This window comes from Pseudophryne corroboree, chromosome 1 (genome assembly GCF_028390025.1).
Source record: "Pseudophryne corroboree isolate aPseCor3 chromosome 1, aPseCor3.hap2, whole genome shotgun sequence".
NCBI lineage: Eukaryota > Metazoa > Chordata > Amphibia > Anura > Myobatrachidae > Pseudophryne > Pseudophryne corroboree.
Window position 1 is genome coordinate 703,567,853 of NC_086444.1, and position 19,029 is coordinate 703,586,881.

The 19,029-nt window shown below is 44.7% G+C and overlaps 1 protein-coding gene across 1 annotated transcript in view; it reads right to left on the reverse strand.

Annotated features, from left to right (window-relative positions):
- Positions 1 to 216: 216 nt before the first annotated feature.
- The window catches only part of DAPK3 (death associated protein kinase 3), a 65,297-nt gene continuing 46,484 nt past the window's right edge, over positions 217 to 19,029 (reverse strand). The window contains exons 5-8 of the mRNA XM_063914854.1: positions 4,016 to 4,042; positions 1,918 to 2,070; positions 1,752 to 1,797; positions 217 to 1,485 (exon numbers count right to left, since the gene is read on the reverse strand). Of these exons, the coding sequence (XP_063770924.1) occupies positions 952 to 1,485; positions 1,752 to 1,797; positions 1,918 to 2,070; positions 4,016 to 4,042 (760 nt within the window). The 3' untranslated portion in view covers positions 217 to 951. The remainder of the gene's footprint in view (positions 1,486 to 1,751; positions 1,798 to 1,917; positions 2,071 to 4,015; positions 4,043 to 19,029) is intronic.

Here is a 19,029-nt window from a genome sequence, read left to right on the forward strand (position 1 = left end):
ACTTTTTTTTAGTTCATCACTGTTTGGTCTTGTACACAGACACATGCGGATTTTGATACATCTGTGCGAGACAGAGAGAAAATCCCCATCTCTGTGCAAAATCCGTGGTCTTGTCCTTCTTTCTTTGAAGGTCAGTAACCCCAAACTCTTACTAAGGGATGGGAAAGACAATATATACACAGCCCTGTAAGTGTATTGAGAGCAGACAGACGCTAATTGTAACAAATCCTCTTTTATACAGGATGTTATATTTTGAATGTAGGCAACACTGTTCTCTGGTGGTCAATGTACATATTACAACAGACTTAAATGTACCTAATGATTAACTTTAATTGTATTACTTTGAAATTTTTGCTGACCGTAAAATGAGGACTCTAAACTGCTTATGTAGAAACAAATTTTTGAAATCAAATATACACAACAGTGTAAACAGGATGAGCGGCTTCACTAATCACATAACTAGAAGTACAGTATGTGAGCATTGCTGTCTATAAAAGAAACATGAAATGATTACTCCATACAAATATAACAAACCGCATAGGCCTTCTACCTTCATATACTTGAGGAGAGAAAGATAACCAAACCATATTATCACTTATCTGCACTTTTCACCTCTCATCCCTCACCTTTCCTTTATATCCTATTAAATAATATTCCATTTAAAATATGGTTTTACTACCATTTTATACACAATTTGCTTAACGTAACCACTCCTACCCTATTGCAGTGCATATAATTGTCCCATTTTACATCTTCACAACATGTATCCTCTGTGACTGGGAATTGCACCTTCTTGCCCTTTAACGCTACAAAACGTGTCCGTACAGCCTCCCTCTGTGTGAGAAAAATAGATCTCCAAGGAATATTATAGCAAGAAGGCGGTTTATAACAGCATGCACCACCTTTATATTACCCTCAATTAGTATGACCACCATCCTACACCCCCTAGTTCTAACAAACGCCTCTAACACCCTCTACCCCTGGTCTCTCCATGGTTTTCAGCAACTCTTCAACGAAGCTCATCTCTGCAGTGAACTGTGCAGCTAGTGCCTCATATCTGTTTTCTAGTCGGCCAAACTTCCTCTTCAGACCATTTGCGCTAAGCATGGCAGTCCGCAGTTCTTCCTGAACCTGCCGACGTTGCCCCTCCCCACGCTGTAGCTCCTGTTGAATCCCCATCAGCTGACGGGCTACTCCTTCTTGCTCTTCCTGATACCAACTTTCTTTCTCTTCATAAATTGAGCGCAGAGCACAAAGATCCTCGCGGGATGTAGTTTGACTCTTTTGCAGTTCACGTAATGCATCCTCTGCTGCTCCTAGTTCTTCTAACACATGGCTGAATCGTTCAAAATTCACATAGGTGTTGTTAGGAGGCATGCTTGAGTGTGATTTGATGGTGTACTCCTTCAGTCGGGTGGTCTTTAACCTCCGTCGCTCAGGCCGCTTCCCGCTATCCTCGTGGCGAACATTACGGCGCTTGATGGCCTGCGGAGACAGACAAAAGTTTAAGATTTCCCCCTTTTGCCATTGATACCATGTTTGTTATGTACAGCGTCTTCTGCATGGTACATTTACTTATACCAGACATAAATTGTATTTAATATCATATGCCCCTTTTAAATCCAGCATCCAACTCCATTGAAAATGGTAAACTTAGATAAGCACTGTTCAGTAAATTTACCCTACAGGCCTTTTTCCTACAAACAATACAGTGACATCCTGTGAGCGGTATTATAATATCTGGTTCTCACCTTAATCCATGAATGTTCCAAGCTCTGGTCAATTGTCATCCGTTTCCTGAAAAGAAAATGACATGATAAAGGTTTCACACAATCCTCTTCAGTACAGTTAAAGGTTTCTAACTAAAGAAAAGCATTAAAAGAGCACAGTATATTGGGTTTTGGAATAAAGACTCACTTAGGATCCTTGACCAACAGTCTTCGTATGAAATCCTTAGCAAGTTCACTTGTATTACTAAAATATTCCTCATCAAAATCATAATTAACGCCTGAAATATTGGTCAGTGTTTCCTGCTTTGTCTCTCCCAGAAAGGGAGATGCCCCGCTTAAACTGGTAGGAGAAAGAAAATCAAAATGAGTAGGTCAGAAGAAGAAAAACAGGTGTCCGTAAGGAAGAAAAAAAAAAAAATGAGGCAATGGAAACTACAGAAATAGAAATGCAGGCAAAAAAATATCAGAAAACTCAATAAATAAGTGAAACAGGTCACACACGTAACAGAATTCCATGAGAGATCAAGCAGGGCAATTCTTAAGTCACTCTACCACACAACATGCAGTGTCTTAAACTGTGAATTCACATTTTCAATCTAAACAAATTTGGTTTTCTTCTCTGCAAACAACTTTTTGCCTATGCAAAGTAGGTGGAACTGTTCAATAAAGGATGTCACTTGGCTCTGTAGTGATTGTCTAGGGACTGGAATTTGGGACCGATTCTGAGTTGGGAGCAAAGGAAAAAAGATCAAGCAACTGTGCACCTTGGTAAAACCATGCTGTACTGCAGCTGAGGCATCTTTAAAATGTGCAGAGATATTTAGATTTGAGAGGGATGTGTCCAAGCTCAAATCTAAATTGCAATGTGAACATAAAGCTTTGTGAGCTTAATGCAAAAGCAGCCTGCATACCAAAAAATATTTGGACCCCATGCATTACAACATGGCTTATCTAAAGGTAAAGTTACTTGCTTATTTTACTTTCTCCCAACTCAGAATCATCCCCTTTTCCTTAAAAAATACATTGTACGAGGGTGGTTCAATAAGTAAGGTAACAGACATCTCATGTTTGTAGCATTCTCAATTTCATTCTAATTTCCCACCAGGCCAGAGCAGGCAGACCACTGCTTCCCGTCATGGCCATTACACTGAGCCTCATATCGGTCATACCGTCCCAATGTCAGTTGTAAGATGGTGGGGATGGCAGAAACCAATTCAAACATTGAGGTGCGGAGTGAGATCAGATTTCTGCGTCTAAAGGGCACATCAGCAGCTGAAATTCATCGACAACTTGTCCAGGTTTACGGTGATAATGTCATGTCACGGAAACAGGTTTGTTGCACTGCCTTTCATAACGGCAGGACAGACGTTCAAGATGAGCAGCGATCTAGCCAGCCAAGCACGTTCACCACAGATGACAACATTTAGTGTTTATTCTAGCACCCTACACCTAAACAGTAGCTGCAGCGATACATCATGTCTAACATTTTGCCATTTAAAACAAAAATAATCCTAACTGATAAGGTGCAGAGTGCTAGAATGAACACTAAATTTATGCCGCAGTGAAGGTCTGATTCAGGAGGACAGAAGCATTCGAATTACTGATATTGCTGATGAGCTGAACATCACTTTGGACCATTGAAGAAGCACCTGGGTGGAAGGTGATTCACAACTGACTGTGAAGTTCAGCAAGAAGTCATGTATTGGCTTCAGGCGCTTAACACCGATTTCTTCTATGCTAGGACAGATATCTTGGTATACCGTTGGAGCAAATGCTTAGACAAGAATGGGTACTGTGTGCAAAAATCTGTACCAAGGCCATATGCAATGAGAGGTCTGGTTAACTTCTTTATTGAACCATCCTCGTATATTAGATAATTCCAGAGAAAATGTGATTACACCATCATACAAACCAATAGTCAGGAAAACTTTTCAACAGAAAAAAAAAAAAAAGTTCAGCTTTAGTAATAAAAATTGGCCCTCGTAACTAGTGACACAGGAGGGTATTTATCAAAGCTTGGATAGTGATAAAGGGGAGAGAGATAAAATAGCAGCCAAACAGCTTCTGACATTTTACAGGCTGTGTTTGAAAAAGGACAGTTAGGAGCTCATTGGTTGGTGCTTTATTTCTCTTCAAGATTTGATACATAGTCCCCATACTTTCCACAAATTGAACACAAATAATTAGTTACACTATTCTGTAAGTGGATAGCCCAGTGAAGTGTGCTTTCACTGTCAAAAGAATATACACATTCTTGTTTATTAAAATGGTCAGTGTGTACTCACAGGATATAAGTGATTACTCCAATGCTCCTGTGGGTAGATAAACAATATGTTAATGTTGAAAACACTAAGCACCTATACTAATGCTAAATATAGATTGTTTCCTCACAACCTTCTTTAATGCAATGTTTTAAGATATTAATCTTTGCCTAGATAGATTACGTTGAAACACAGGAAGCAGACCTAGATGTAACAGTGATATATTTACAGTACAACTCATACACTCAAAATGTTTTCAGTGATCAGCCCAATACTTATGTACAGTAGAATTGGGCGGATGCACTTAGCATTAACCTAATTAAAATTAAATTATTTATGTTTGTCTTTAATATGTAGGTACATCCTATATAATAAAAAGACGCTGCTCCTCACCTCTGTGGGACGTGGTTTTGCATGCCGGTGGCCACTAGATGGAGCAATTCAAGTATTGCTCTATTTGAGCATGCACAGCCGCCGGCACTGACATTACGGTTATGTCGTTCTGTCATTTTGACAAGTGATACAGAATTTTAGCAATCGTAAAGAAGTTTAAACAAATCGAATTGCTTTATTATTACAAAAAACGGTAGTTCTGACTACAAAGGACAGTCACTTGTTATAAATGTAAAGAAATTGTAAAAGAACTCTTGCAAATGCTTACGTCAGACTTATATAAATGTAATGTAAAACAATGGCGCTAATGAATATTATAAAATAATATAATCGGTATGTGTATAAATCAATATACTTCAGCTGCTGTCTGATAATAAACCTCTGCATGGTTTAGAAATTGCAAATTACAAAAAAAAGGTACAGCACGTGAAGTGAATAATTGAAAAAAAAAAAAAAAAAAGACTGACGGTTCCAAATAAAGCAGAATACTTCTAAATCCATGCTTACAAGAAACAGTTCAACTGAAATAACACGTACTGTAGTCTTAATTACTTTATTGCAGTCTCTCCTCCAAGCAATCAGCTGTGTTTCTGATTATGACTAATTAACCTTATAGGAGTGTATCCAGATAAGAATTTGGATTAAAAAAAAGTAATGATATGATACTCTTTAGAAAGAAATTAGTGTCAATTAATATGGGCAATATTAAAGAAAGTTTCTAGTGTCAATAAAAGGAGAGTTATGGTAGACGAACCATGGTTAACTCTCTTTCTGCGAGGTACACTGGGTTCCACAAGGAAAACATTGGGGTGTAGAGTGGGATTTTGATCCAGAGACACCATCAGGCAAAGCTTTGACTGTCCCAGGATGCATTGGGGCCTCCTCTATAACACTGCCTCCAGGCACTGTGAGCTCCGTTTCCTTAACCAGTCCAATGCAGGAGCAGATAAAAGAGAAGGCAGATGTTAGTCACATAGAACCACAAACTCACGACAGGAGAGAGTGCTAGCGGCTAATGCCATACAACCCAAAAAATCTAGGTGCGTCAGGGTGGGCACCCTGTGGAACACAGTGTACCTCACAGAAAGAGAATTAACCATGGTAAGTCTACCATAACTCTCCTTTTCTACAGCGGGGTACATGATGTTCCACAGGGAAAACATTGGGGATGTCTTAAAGCAGTTCCTCAAGGGAGGGGACGCGCACTAGTGGGTAAGAGAACCCGGCGTCCAAAGGAAGCATCCTGGGAGGCGGAAGTATCAAAGGCATAGAACCTAATGAACGCGTTCACTAAGGACCACGTAGCCGTCTTGCACATTTGTTCTGGGGTCGCGCTATGGCGGGCCACCCAAGAAGGTCCAGCAGACCAAGTAGAATGGGCTTTAACTGCAGCACGAGCTGGGAGTCCAGCCTGTGCATAGGCTTGTGCAATCACCATTCTAATCCATCTGGCCAAGGTTTGCTTATTCGCAGGCCAGCCACGTTTGTTAAAACCAAACAGTACAAAAAGTGAATCTGACCTCCTGATGGAGGCAGTCCTCTTCAAATAGACACAGAGAGCCCTAACCACATCCAAAGAACGTTCTTTGGGAGACAAATCCGAAGAGACAAAGGCCGGAACCACAATCTCTTGGTTAAGGTGAAAAGATGACACCACCTTAGGCAAATAACCGGGGCGAGTTTGTAGAAACGGCCCGGTCCCGATGGAATATGAGAAAGGGTGGACGACAGGACAAAGCACCTAAGTCCGACACCCGTCTCGCAGAGGCAATGGACAGCAAGAACAGGACCTTGGCTGTGAGCCATTTATGATCCACCGATTCAAGAGGTTCAAATGGAGACTCTTGCAGAGCATTCAGCACAACCGACAAATCCCATGGAGCCACAGGAGGGACATAGGGAGGCTGAATCCAAATAACGCCCTGAATGAACGTTTAAACATCAGGTAAAGAGGTAATTTTTATCTGAAACCAAACCGACAAGGCAGATATATGAACCTTGAGGGAGGCCAGACGAAGACCTAAATCCAGGCCTCTTTGCAGAAAAGACAGTATTCTGGAAGTCCTCAATCCATGGACATCATAATTCTTCTCAGCATACCAGGTGAAGTAAGAATTCCAAACCCTGTAATAGATCCGGGCAGATGCCGGTTTGCGGGCTTTCAACATAGTTTGAATAACCACCTCTGAAAATCCTTTGGCTCTCAGGTGTGATGCTTTAAGAGCCACGCCGTCAAAGCTAGTCTGGCCAGGTCTGCTAGAGACAAGGTCCCTGTACGAGGAGGTCTGGTTGTTGAGGAAGTAAAAGGGGATGCCCCGTCGAGAGACCCTGCAGGTCTGAGAACCAACGCCTTCTGGGCCACGCCAGAGCGACTACAAGCAGCATTCCTCCTTCCTGTTTGAACTTCCGTAGAACCCTGGGCAGGAGTGACACTGGAGAGAACACGTAAGGCAGCCGAAAGTTCCATGGAATTGCTAGTGCATCCACGAACGCTTGTCCTTGATCCGAAGACCGGAACCTTGTGTTGTGTCGAGACGCCATGAGATCTACGTCCGGTAGACCCCACCACTTGTCCACTAGGAGTTGAAAGACTTCCGGATGAAGACTCCACCCTCCGGCGTGTACATCCTGGCGACTGAGGTAGTCTGCTTCCCAGTTCGGGACACCTGGAATGAACACTGCCGATATACTTGGCAGATGGCGTTCTGCCCAACAAAGGATTTTTGACACTTCTTTAATAGTTAAATGAACAGTGACCTGCGCTTTGTAAATATGGGAGCAGCTCCAATAAAGAAATTACAATAGTGAAGTGTGAATAGGAGAGCCAAATGGATTTGAAAGCGTCAATACCTGAAAAGAAATTTAAGGGTTTATGAGTAATGTGTAACAGCCCTTTTAGGTGCTTAAATGTCAGTTTCTCCGCGGGTTCCATTTACATGCCGGAAAAGAGGTCTGCGGGGGTGATGTAACAGAGCTTAGCTGACTGTCCCTACCGCTGCCTACTTCCTTCATAGCCATGCGGCTTTGAGTGCCGCCTTAATGGTTTATGTATGCCACTGTCGTGGTGTTGTCTGACCGTACTTGAACCGGTCTGTTTCGTACCAGAGGCAGGGCAAGTGATAATGCATTGAACACCGCCCTCAGCTCTAGGATATTTATTGGAAGGAGTAATTCTTCCTCGGTCCACCGACCCTGAAAAGAGTGTTGATCCAACACCGCTCCCCATCCCCTTAGACTGGCATCCGTCGTCAGGAGGACCCAGTTGGGGACCCGATGGCCCCTGCTCAACTGCTGGTCCTGTAGCCACCAGGTCAGCGACGGACGAACCTATGGAGTCAAAGTGATCATGTGAGATCTGATCCGATGAGAAAAGCCGTCCCACTTGGAAAGGATTAACCTCTGCAGAGGGCGAGAATGAAATTGAGCGTACTCTACCATGTCGAATGCCGACATGGTAGAATGCCAACCACATACTTGCATCGCCGAGTGTATCGACACTCTGGAGCGACAAAGGATGCATCTTATCCTGTCTTGAAGAAGTCTCAGGACTTTTTCTGGAGACAGAAACAGTCGTTGACTGTGTGTGTACAGGTGTGCCCCCAGGTGCACTATGCTCTGAGTTGGGACCAGCGAGAATTTCTTCCAATTGATGAGCCACCTGTGGGCTTGTAGGAAGCTTATCGTCAGTTGCAGATGACTGAGGAGGAGGACATCGTGGGAGTTTGCCAGAATCAGCAAGTCATCCAGATACGGCAGGATCCTGACTCCCTGGCGACAGAGATGGGCCGTCATTATGGCCATGACCTTGGTGAAGATCCAAGGAGCCGTGGCCAGTCCAAATTGTAGAGCTTGGAACTGATAGTGGAGGTTGCCAATAGCAAACTGCAGATACTGCTGATGCGACATGGCAATAGGTATATTCAGGTACTTATCCTGTATATCCAGGGATACCATATAGTCTCCTGGTTCAATAGCCAGTACAATTGAACACAGTGTTTCCATATGGAACTTGGACACTCTCACAAACCTGTTCAGTGATTTGAGGTTGAGTATAGGCTGGAAAGACCCATTGGGTTTCGGAACTAGAAACAGGGTCGAGTAGTAACCTCTGCCTCTCTGGGCCAGAGGAACTGGCACTACCACTCCTGTATTCAGGAGGGAACCCACAAACTTTTGTAGAGCTTGCACCTTTAACCACTTAACTGACGATTTTTCCTTTCAAAACGGTCAACATTATTCTTTTTTAAAGTTTTTATTCAATATAGCTTAAACAATATTTTTTTAAATATTTAAATATATTATGCACCTCTGCAGAACGTATCTCCTCGTCAAAAACTGAGGCACACAGTGGGGCGGCGCGGTCGCATGTGATCTGACCATGCCAGTTAAGTGGTTAACGGATCCCAAGGGATAAGTGTGGTGCAAAACTGGCGAGGGGGGCGTCTCTTAAAGGAGACTGTGTACCCGTGAGAGACAACTTCATGCACCCATGCATCTGAAGTCGTCATTAACCAGACCTGGGTGAACTGCAGAAGTCGGCCTCCCACCCTGGGATCCCCCAGGGGGAGGCCCGCCCCGTCATGTGGCAGGCTTGTCTTGTTTAGTAGCAGGCTGACTGGCCGTCCAGGACTGCTTTGCCTTGGGCTTAGTGGTTTTGGGAGCACGAGATTGTCTCGGGTATGCCTAACCTTTTGCTTTCCTTTGAGGCTAAAAGGAACGAAAAGTGGTGCCTTTAGCCTTCTGTGCAGAAGGATTAGTATTTGGGAGAAAGGCAGTCTTAGCAGCCGCCAATTCAGACACAATTTTATTTAGGTCTTCCACAAACAAAATATCCCCCTTAAAGGGGAGTACCTCCAAGGTCTTTTTGGAGTCTAGGTCCACCTTCCATGACCTCAACCACAGAATACAGCGAGCCAGGACAGACGTAGTCAACACCTTGGCTGCCAACACACCAGCCTCAGTGGATGCCTCCAGAATGTAATAGGCAGCGGTGGTAATATGAGATAGGTATTTCTGGCATTGTCAGATATATCCTCGGGCAGCTCTTCCTCTAATGCCTGAACCCATGCTTTAATTCCTTTTGCAGCCCAAGAGGCCGCAATAGTGGGTCTATGTACAGCACCTGTAAAGGAGTAAATAGACTTCAGGCATCCCTCCACACGCTTATATGTCGGTTCCTTCAGTGATGTGACAGTGGTGACAGGCAGCGTGGATGACACCACTAGGCGGGTGACATGAGAATCCACCGGCGGTGAATTTTCCATTTTGTTACATAACTCTGCAGGAGGAGGATAGCGAGCCAAGACCTGTTTAGACAGAAGGAATTTCTTCCATGGATTAGATCAGGGCTCCTGTCTGATGTCCACCAAATGGTCAGAATGGGGTAATAGATTTTTAACCACCTTCTGCCCTTCTTGTTAGACACTGTATACAAATGCAACAACAGAGCGACTTAGTACGATAAAGCCAGACAGAGTACAATACCTGCGATTAAATCCGTTAGTATGCGACTGTAGACACAGTACACAACACCAGCGATTAAATCCGGTATTATGTGACTGAGTACACAGTAGAATACATGTAATGGGTAATTACTGTGACGCACACATTTGACCCTATATATATATATATATATATATATATATATATATATATATATATATATATATATCACCGACGCACCTAGTCCCGTAGGGTACAGAATATAGTGATAGATATATCTTGAAAACACTGAAAAATTAAACCACACAGCAGATACAGGTAATGCAGATAATTATTATGACAATAAAACTGCACCGGACTAGTATAATTATATTATACACACACACATATAATACAGCACGGACGTAGACCGGAGGTATATATCAGAATATTTGTATAATATATCCTGTACACTTTTTCTTAACTAACGCTGTCTGTATATAGACATGTACGAACGCAGCGAGGCACCTTGCCCGAAGCATGGCGAGCAAAGCAAGCCATGCGAGGGGACACGGTGCACTAATTGGGGTTCCCGATCACTGTACGAAGAAAACGACACCAAAAAAAAACCCATTAAAAAACTCATGTCGACCATTTGACCTGTCGACATAGAGCCTGATAACCTAGAGACCCTGTCGACCTAGTTACTGCCAACCTTACATACCACACCCATAACACAGCACGGTCCTAGACCGGAGGTAAATATCAGAATACCAATACAATATATCCTGAAATAGGTACACTTTTTCTTAACTAACGCTGTCTGTATATAGATATGTAGAGTACTTAAGTGTTTGTAAAGTCACAGCACTGTATACAGGCGGCTTTACAAGGGAGACCTTGCCCTGCAGTCCCAGAGACTAGCCGCAACTATGCTTATAAGATGGCACCCAGCGTCTCAGTCAGGGAGCGAAGTGTGTGAGGCAGCTCCAGGGCGGGAAAATCTGCAGTAGATGTCGCCCTGGGCGAGGCTACAGGTCAAGCGCCAGCACCCCTATGCTGGACTTCCACCCCAGGTACTAGCGAGCTTTATTAAAAGGGGCATTAGTACACCCAACCTATGCTCTATTGCCCTGGTGGTCTAGTGTGGTCCCTGCTCAGTGACAGTGTCCACGCCAGTGGCGTGACCCTTCTCCCTAGGTCACAGATGAAACACGATTTAATGGTGGGTTCCGCCTGAGGGACCCTCTTACCTCCTCCCCGTAGCAGCTACGCGAACCAGGAGAGCGACTGCGACTGTGTGCCTAAAGCCGGGGCGTCTCCGCCGCAAGTACCCGGGAACAGGCTGCGGGAGTATGCGCGCGGCTTGGGAGGTGATGGAAATGCAGCGCTGAAGTGTCACCATGACATACAGCACTGACAGCCCAGTTTTGAAGATATTTTCTGTCAGAAAAAGCTTTTTCAGGGCTGCCCCGTGCAGCCCACCTGTTAAGTGACCTGCTGCTGCAGACACCAAGTGAAACTGAGCTCACAGTGCCTGGAGGCAGGGTTATAGAGGAGGCCCCAATGCATCCTGGGAAAGCCTAAAGCTTTAGCCTGTTGGTGCCTCTGGATCAAGATCCACTCTACACCCCGATGTTTCCCTGTGGAAACCAATGTAACCTGCTGCAGAAATAGATTGTAATCTCATCCGTCATATGCGATTATTTTAGTTAAACAACTTAGAACCGGTTCTATTTATTTATTGCACATTTTTGTTGGGTTGACATTTCCCTTTCCGGCTGTTTTCGACAGCACGTTGGGATTATATTTCTAATTTTCTGCAAATTTCATCCTCAGTACTATTGAAGATGTCCTCTCATTAACATTTTTACATGATGCCAGTTACATCATATACCCTATTCATATACCAATTGCACAACATTAACTTACTTGCATTCTGTAGTATGGGAATTGTGATACTGTGGTGGCGATTCAATTGTTTTCTAGGCGCCTGATTCTAGATGGCACAGTTCAATTGTTCTGCCGTTTGGGTGCGATAACCGCTGACATTTCTGCTCGCAGTCTCCTAATGTGGTAGGCAGAAAGATGCAAAAAGTGTCGCGTTGATGGCGCCCAAACAGGACTTTTTGTGTTGCAGGTACTATTAAGTCAGGTTTAGCCACTTAAAGAGTAATGGGGCACCCGATCAGAGCAACAATTGAATTGCTCTGATGGGCACCCATTCAAATAATAATTTTAATCGCCCCCTGTGAAAGAGAAAGCTGAAGTGTCACAAGAGAGTCCCAAAGATTCAACAACTGTCTTACTTTGGGATTTACTGGAAATACTCGTTCACAGAAGTAGCAATGCTCCTAAAACAACGGTGGCATCTACCTCTTCGGCAAGACTAGTCCTACACCCAAATCCAGAAGAGCACTCTTTGATGGCATGGAAATGAGGAGTCATTAGTAAGCAAGCATGGGGAAGTTTAAGGTTCAAGCATTCTCTAAACATGATCTTCATCTTCAGAAGACACTCAGCTTGGAAAAAATGGTATTGGAGCAATTGATCTTATTTTGTGCATTAATTAATCTGTTATTGTGGTTTTTAATTTATTCTTTTAGACCCTTTTGAGTCGATCTCATACATCACGGCTGGAAAAGAAAAGTCAAGTAATATTTACTTGAAAACTATATTTATCCCAGGCTACTCCAATATTTCTTTTCCATGTTTCTGTTAGTACCATTTTTTCAAAGACAGCTTGCAAAGTCACTCACATACAAGAGGGCTGAGTCACTGACGTGCAAATTGCCATCTGATAGGCTTTACAATATGAAAACGCTTGTACATCTCTGCTGGCCCATGGAGAAGGGAGCAGAAATGAACGGACATATTCCTACTGTAACTGCTGTTCTGTGAGTTAAGCACATCTTGCAATGCTCTGGCAGCACCTCCTGTGCAAAGGAATCCGCCACAAGGAGTGGAAAGAGGAATAACACTGTATACCTCCCAGGAAGGAAAGACTGGCACATTTTTCCTGTTACTATGCAGCTGACCTAGGTTCAACCAATACTTTGGGGCTGCCATAGATGTTCCAATGAAATGAAATCAGATAAACATAATTTACTTATTTTATATTGGTGTTCTTTGTTTGCTGGCATAACATTTCCGATTATTTAGATACAAACCAGATGGAGGAAACAGATTCAAGTGTCTTTTCTGTTTGTACTCCAGCACTTAATTTAATTCTGGCTATCTTCATCTTGCATAAATATGGTAATTAAAGCAAACTGCTGTGATGATCTCAATTGTATCACCACTACATATCTTGTATCTTAAGAACATATGATGAGGAAAAGATGCCATTATTTGCAACTTGTATATAAAAAACAGTGGGCCGCCTATGACTCACCTCTTCTTTCTACAGCCATTTTAAATGAACAAGTGTCCACCACTTTAGGTAGTGATGCAGCTTTGGTCAGTTTTATGCATTTTGCGTAATGTTATTGGATTACATTTTGTGATGCAGTTAGTTCTTTAATAACCAATAATAATGTGTGTAAACTAGATTGATAGGTAATTAGCATATTTGATTAGCCCAGTCACCAATAAGATTGGTTGTCAATTTGGCCACAAACTACTTTTAGCTAATGTGTCCAAATGAGAGATGAAGCAACCATTTTCCATTTTGTTCCATCAAGTACAATTTTAGAAGTCTTTAGGAGTGCCACAACTGGTTCAAAATATTGCTAAGTCAAAGTTTGTACACACGGTGAGATAACTCTGTAAGATTTTGACTATATAGTCAAAATCTTAAGGAAAGTTAGTGCACATCTCAAGGTGTTATGGTGTTATGGTGCCCATACACTTGTGCGATGGCCTGCGCCAGTTCAGGTGCTATGAAAATGGTAATCACGTGATGGGCACATTACCGCCGAGTGGGAGGGGCCTCCTGCCGCTCCAGGCGGGTGCCCATCGCGCATCGCAGTGCGATATATCGCATGCGTTTTAAAAACACATGCAATCGCACTGCGATAAATATTAAGTGCAGCACTTACTATTTTGCGACACGATATTCGAGCGGCGTGCCCGTGCATCGCTTCACATGGTGCTCAATATGTGCATACAATCATGCGATTGATCGCACAGATGCGATCGAAATCGAAGGATTGTATGCCATATTGTGTGAGTGTATGGGCTACATTAGGAAGCTAGCGATCCCGATTCGATCCCGATCTGTTGGTATCGCAAGGCTAGATAGTCAAGATTGACTTGCCTGCACAGTCTATCTAGTGTACTATCAAGTACAAAGTATAGTCACACTTGGAACTTAGTCAAAATCAAAAAGTACAGATAGTCAAAATCTATGCTATCTGGGCTCTGGGGGAGTTCGAGGGAAATCGCATAGTGAAAAATAAGAATTTACTTACCGATAATTCTATTTCTCATAGTCCGTAGTGGATGCTGGGGACTCCGTAAGGACCATGGGGAATAGCGGCTCCGCAGGAGACTGGGCACATCTAAAGAAAGCTTTAGGACTATCTGGTGTGCACTGGCTCCTCCCCCTATGACCCTCCTCCAAGCCTCAGTTAGGATACTGTGCCCGGACGAGCGTACACAATAAGGAAGGATTTTGAATCCCGGGTAAGACTCATACCAGCCACACCAATCACACCGTATAACCTGTGATCTGAACCCAGTTAACAGCATGATAACAGAGGAGCCTCTGAAAGATGGCTCACAACAATAATAACCCGATTTTTGTAACAATAACTATGTACAAGTATTGCAGACAATCCGCACTTGGGATGGGCGCCCAGCATCCACTACGGACTATGAGAAATAGAATTATCGGTAAGTAAATTCTTATTTTCTCTAACGTCCTAAGTGGATGCTGGGGACTCCGTAAGGACCATGGGGATTATACCAAAGCTCCCAAACGGGTGGGAGAGTGCGGATGACTCTGCAGCACCAAATGAGAGAACTCCAGGTCCTCCTCAGCCAGGATATCAATTTTGTAGAATTTTACAAACGTATTTGCTCCTGACCAAGTAGCTGCTCGGCAAAGTTGTAAAGCCGAGACCCCTCGGGCAGCCGCCCAAGATGAGCCCACCTTCCTTGTGGAGTGGGCATTTACAGATTTTTGGCTGTGGCAGGCCTGCCACAGAATGTGCAAGCTGAATTGTACTACAAATCCAACGAGCAATAGTCTGCTTAGAAGCAGGAGCACCCAGCTTGTTGGGTGCACACAGGATAAACAGCGAGTCAGATTTCCTGACTCCAGCCGTCCTGGAAACATATTTTCAGGGCACTGACAACGTCTAGCAACTTGGAGGCCTCCAAGTCCCTAGTAGCCGCAGGCACCACCAATAGGTTGGTTCAGGTGAGACGCTGAAACCACCTTGGGGAGAAACTGAGGACGAGTCCTCAATTCCGCCCAGTCCGAATGGAAAATCAGATAAGGGCTTTTTCAGGATAAAGCCGCCAATTCTGACACGCGCCTGGCCCAGGCCAGGGCCAACAGCATGACCACTTTCCATGTGAGATATTTTAACTCCACAGATTTAAGTGGTTCAAACCAATGTGACTTTTGGAACCCAAAACTACATTGAGATCCCAAAGTGCCACTGGAGGCACAAAAGGAGGCTGTATATGCAGTACCCCTTTTACAAACGTCTGAACTTCAGGGACTGAAGCTAGTTCTTTTTGGAAGAAAATTGACAGGGCCGAAATTTGAACCTTAATGGACCCCAATTTCAGGCCCATAGACACTCCTGTTTGCAGGAAATGTAGGAATCGACCCAGTTGAATTTCCTCCGTCGGGCCTTACTGGCCTCGCACCACGCAACATATTATCGCCAATTGCGGTGATAATGTTTTTTGCGGTTACATCCTTCCTGGCTTTGATCAGGATAGGGATGACTTCATCCGGAATGCCTTTTTTCCTTCAGGATCCGGCGTTCAATTGCCATGCCGTCAAACGCAGCCGCGGTAAGTCTTGGAACAGACAGGGTCCTTGCTGGAGCAGGTCCCTTCTTAGAGGTAGAGGCCACGGATCCTCCGTGAGCATCTCTTGAAGTTCCGGTTACCAAGTCCTTCTTGGCCAATCCGGAACCACGAATATAGTGCTTACTCCTCTCCATCTTATCAATCTCAGTACCTTGGGTATGAGAGGCAGAGGAGGGAACACAAACCCTGACTGGTACACCCACGGTGTTACCAGAGCGTCTACAGCTTATTGCCTGAGGGTCCCTGGACCTGGCGCAATACCTGTCGAGTTTTTAATCATGTGGAAGACTTCTGGGTGAAGTCCCCACTCTCCCGGGTGGAGGTCGTGCTGAGGAAGTCTGCTTCCCAGTTGTCCACTCCCGGAATGAATACTGCTGACAGTGCTATCACATGATTTTCCGCCCAGCGAAGAATCCTTGCAGCTTCTGCCATTGCCCTCCTGCTTCTTGTGCCACCCTGTCTGTTTACGTAAGTGACTGCCGTGATGTTGTCCGACTGGATCAACACCGGCTGACCTTGAAGCAGAGGTCTTGCTAAGCTTAGAGCATTGTAAATGTCCCTTAGCTTCAGGATATTTATGTGAAGTGATGCCTCCAGGCTTGACCATAAGCCCTGGATATTCCTTCCCTGTGTGACTGCTCCCCAGCCTCGCAGGCTGGCATCCGTGGTCACCAGGACCCAGTCCTGAATGCCTAATCTGCGGCCCTCTAGAAGATGAGCACTCTGCAACCACCACAGGAGGGACACCCTTGTCCTTGGTGACAGGGTTATCCGCTGATGCATCTGAAGATGCGATCCGGACCATTTGTCCAGCAGGTCCCACTGGAAAGTTCTTGCGTGGAATCTGCCGAATGGGATTGCTTCGTAGGAAGCCACCATTTTACCCAGAACCCTTGTGCATTGATGCACTGAGACTTGGCTCGGTTTTAGGAGGTTCCTGACTAGCTCGGATAACTCCCTGGCTTTCTCCTCCGGGAGAAACACCTTTTTCTGGACTGTGTCCAGGATCATCCCTAGGAACAGAAGACACGTCGTCGGAACCAGGTGCGATTTTGGAATATTGAGAATCCAATCGTGCTGCCGCAACACTACCTGAGATAGTGCTACACCGACCTCCAACTGTTCCCTGGATCTTACCCTTATCAGGGAATTGTCCAAGGAAGGGATAACTAAAATTCACTTCCTTCGAAGGAATATCATCATTTCGGCCATTACCTTGGTAAAGACCCGGGGTGCCGTGTACCATCCATACGGCAGCGTCTGAACTGATAGTGACAGTTCTGTACCATAAACCTGAGGTACCCTTGGTGAGAAGGGTAAATTTTGACATGAAGGTAAGCATCCTTGATGTCCCGAGACATCATGTAGTCCCCCTTCTTCCAGGTTCGCAATCACTGCTCTGAGTGACTCAATCTTGAATTTGAACCTCTGTACGTAAGTGTTCAAAGATTTTAGATTTAGAATCGGTCTCATCGAGCCGTCCGGCTTCGGTACCACAACAGTGTGGAATAATACCCCGTTCCCTGTTGCAGGAGGGGTATCTTGATTATCACCTGCTGGGAATACAGCTTGTGAATGGCTTCCAAAACTGTCTCCCTGTCAGAAGGAGACATCGGTAAAGCCGACTTTAGGAAACGGCGAGGGGGAGACGTCTCGAATTCTAATTTGTACCCCTGAGATATCACCTGAAGAATCCAGGGGTCTACTTGCGAGTGAGCCCACTGCGCGCTGAAATTCAGACGGGCCCCCCACCGTGCCGGATTCTGCTTGTAAAGCCCCAGCGTATACTGAGGGCTTGGCAGAGGCGGGAGAGGGTTTCTGTTCCTGGGAACTGGCTGATTTCTGCAGCCTTTTTCCCCTCCCTCTGTCACGGGGCAGAAATGAGGAACCTTTTGCCCGCTTGTCCACGAAAAGACTGCGCCTGATAATACGGCGTCTTCTCATGTTGAGAGGCGACCTGGGGTACAAACGTGGAATTCCCAGCTGTTGCCGTGGCCACCAGGTCTGAAAGACCGACCCCAAATAACTCCTCCCTTAATAAAGCAATACTTCCAAATGCCGTTTGGAATACGCATCACCTGACCACTGACGTGTCCATAACCCTCTACTGGTAGAAATGGACAACGCGCTTAGACTTGATGCCAGTCGGCAAATATTCCGCTGTGCATCACGCATATATAAAAATGCATCTTTTAAATGCTCTATAGGCAAAAATATACTGTCCCTATCTAGGGTATCAATATTTTCAGTCAGGGAATCCGACCACGCCAACCCAGCACTGCACATCCAGGCTGAGGCGATTGCTGGTCGCAGTATAACACCAGTATGTGTGTAAATACCTTTTAGGATACCCTCCTGCTTTCTATCAGCAGGATCCTTAAGGGCGGCCATCTCAGGCGAAGGTAGAGCCCTTACAAGCGTGTGAGCGCTTTATCCCCCCTAGGGGGTGTTTCCCAACGCACCCTAACCTCTGGCGGGAAAGGATATAATGCCAATAACATTTTAGAAATTATCCGTTGTTATCGGGGGAAACCCACGCATCATCACACACCTCATTTAATTTCTCAGATTCAGGAAAACTACAGGTAGTTTTTCCTCACCGAACATAATACCCCTTTTTTGGTGGTACTCGTATTATCAGAAATGTGTAAAACATTTTTCATTGCCTCAATCATGTAACGTGTGGCCCTACTGGAAGTCACATTCATCTCTTCACCGTCGACACTGGAGTCAGTATCCGTGTCGGCGTCTATATCTGCCATCTGAGGTAACGGGCGCTTTAGAGCCCCTGACGGCCTATGAGACGTCTGGACAGGCACAAGCTGAGTAGCCGGCTGTCTCATGTCAACCACCGTCTTTTATACAGAGCTGACACTGTCACGTAATTCCTTCCAACAGTTCATCCACTCAGGTGTCGACCCCCTAGGGGGTGACATCACTATTACAGGCAATCTGCTCCGTCTCCACATCATTTTTCTCCTCATACATGTCGACACAAAAGCACCGACATACAGCACACACACAGGGAATGCTCTGATAGAGGACAGGACCCCACTAGCCCTTTGGGGAGACAGAGGGAGAGTTTGCCAGCACACACCAGAGCGCTATATATATACAGGGATAACCTTATATAAAAGTGTTTTTCCCCTTATAGCTGCTGTATAGTTAATACTGCGCCTAATTAGTGCCCCCCTCTCCTTTTTTTAACCCTTTCTGTAGTGTAGTGACTGCAG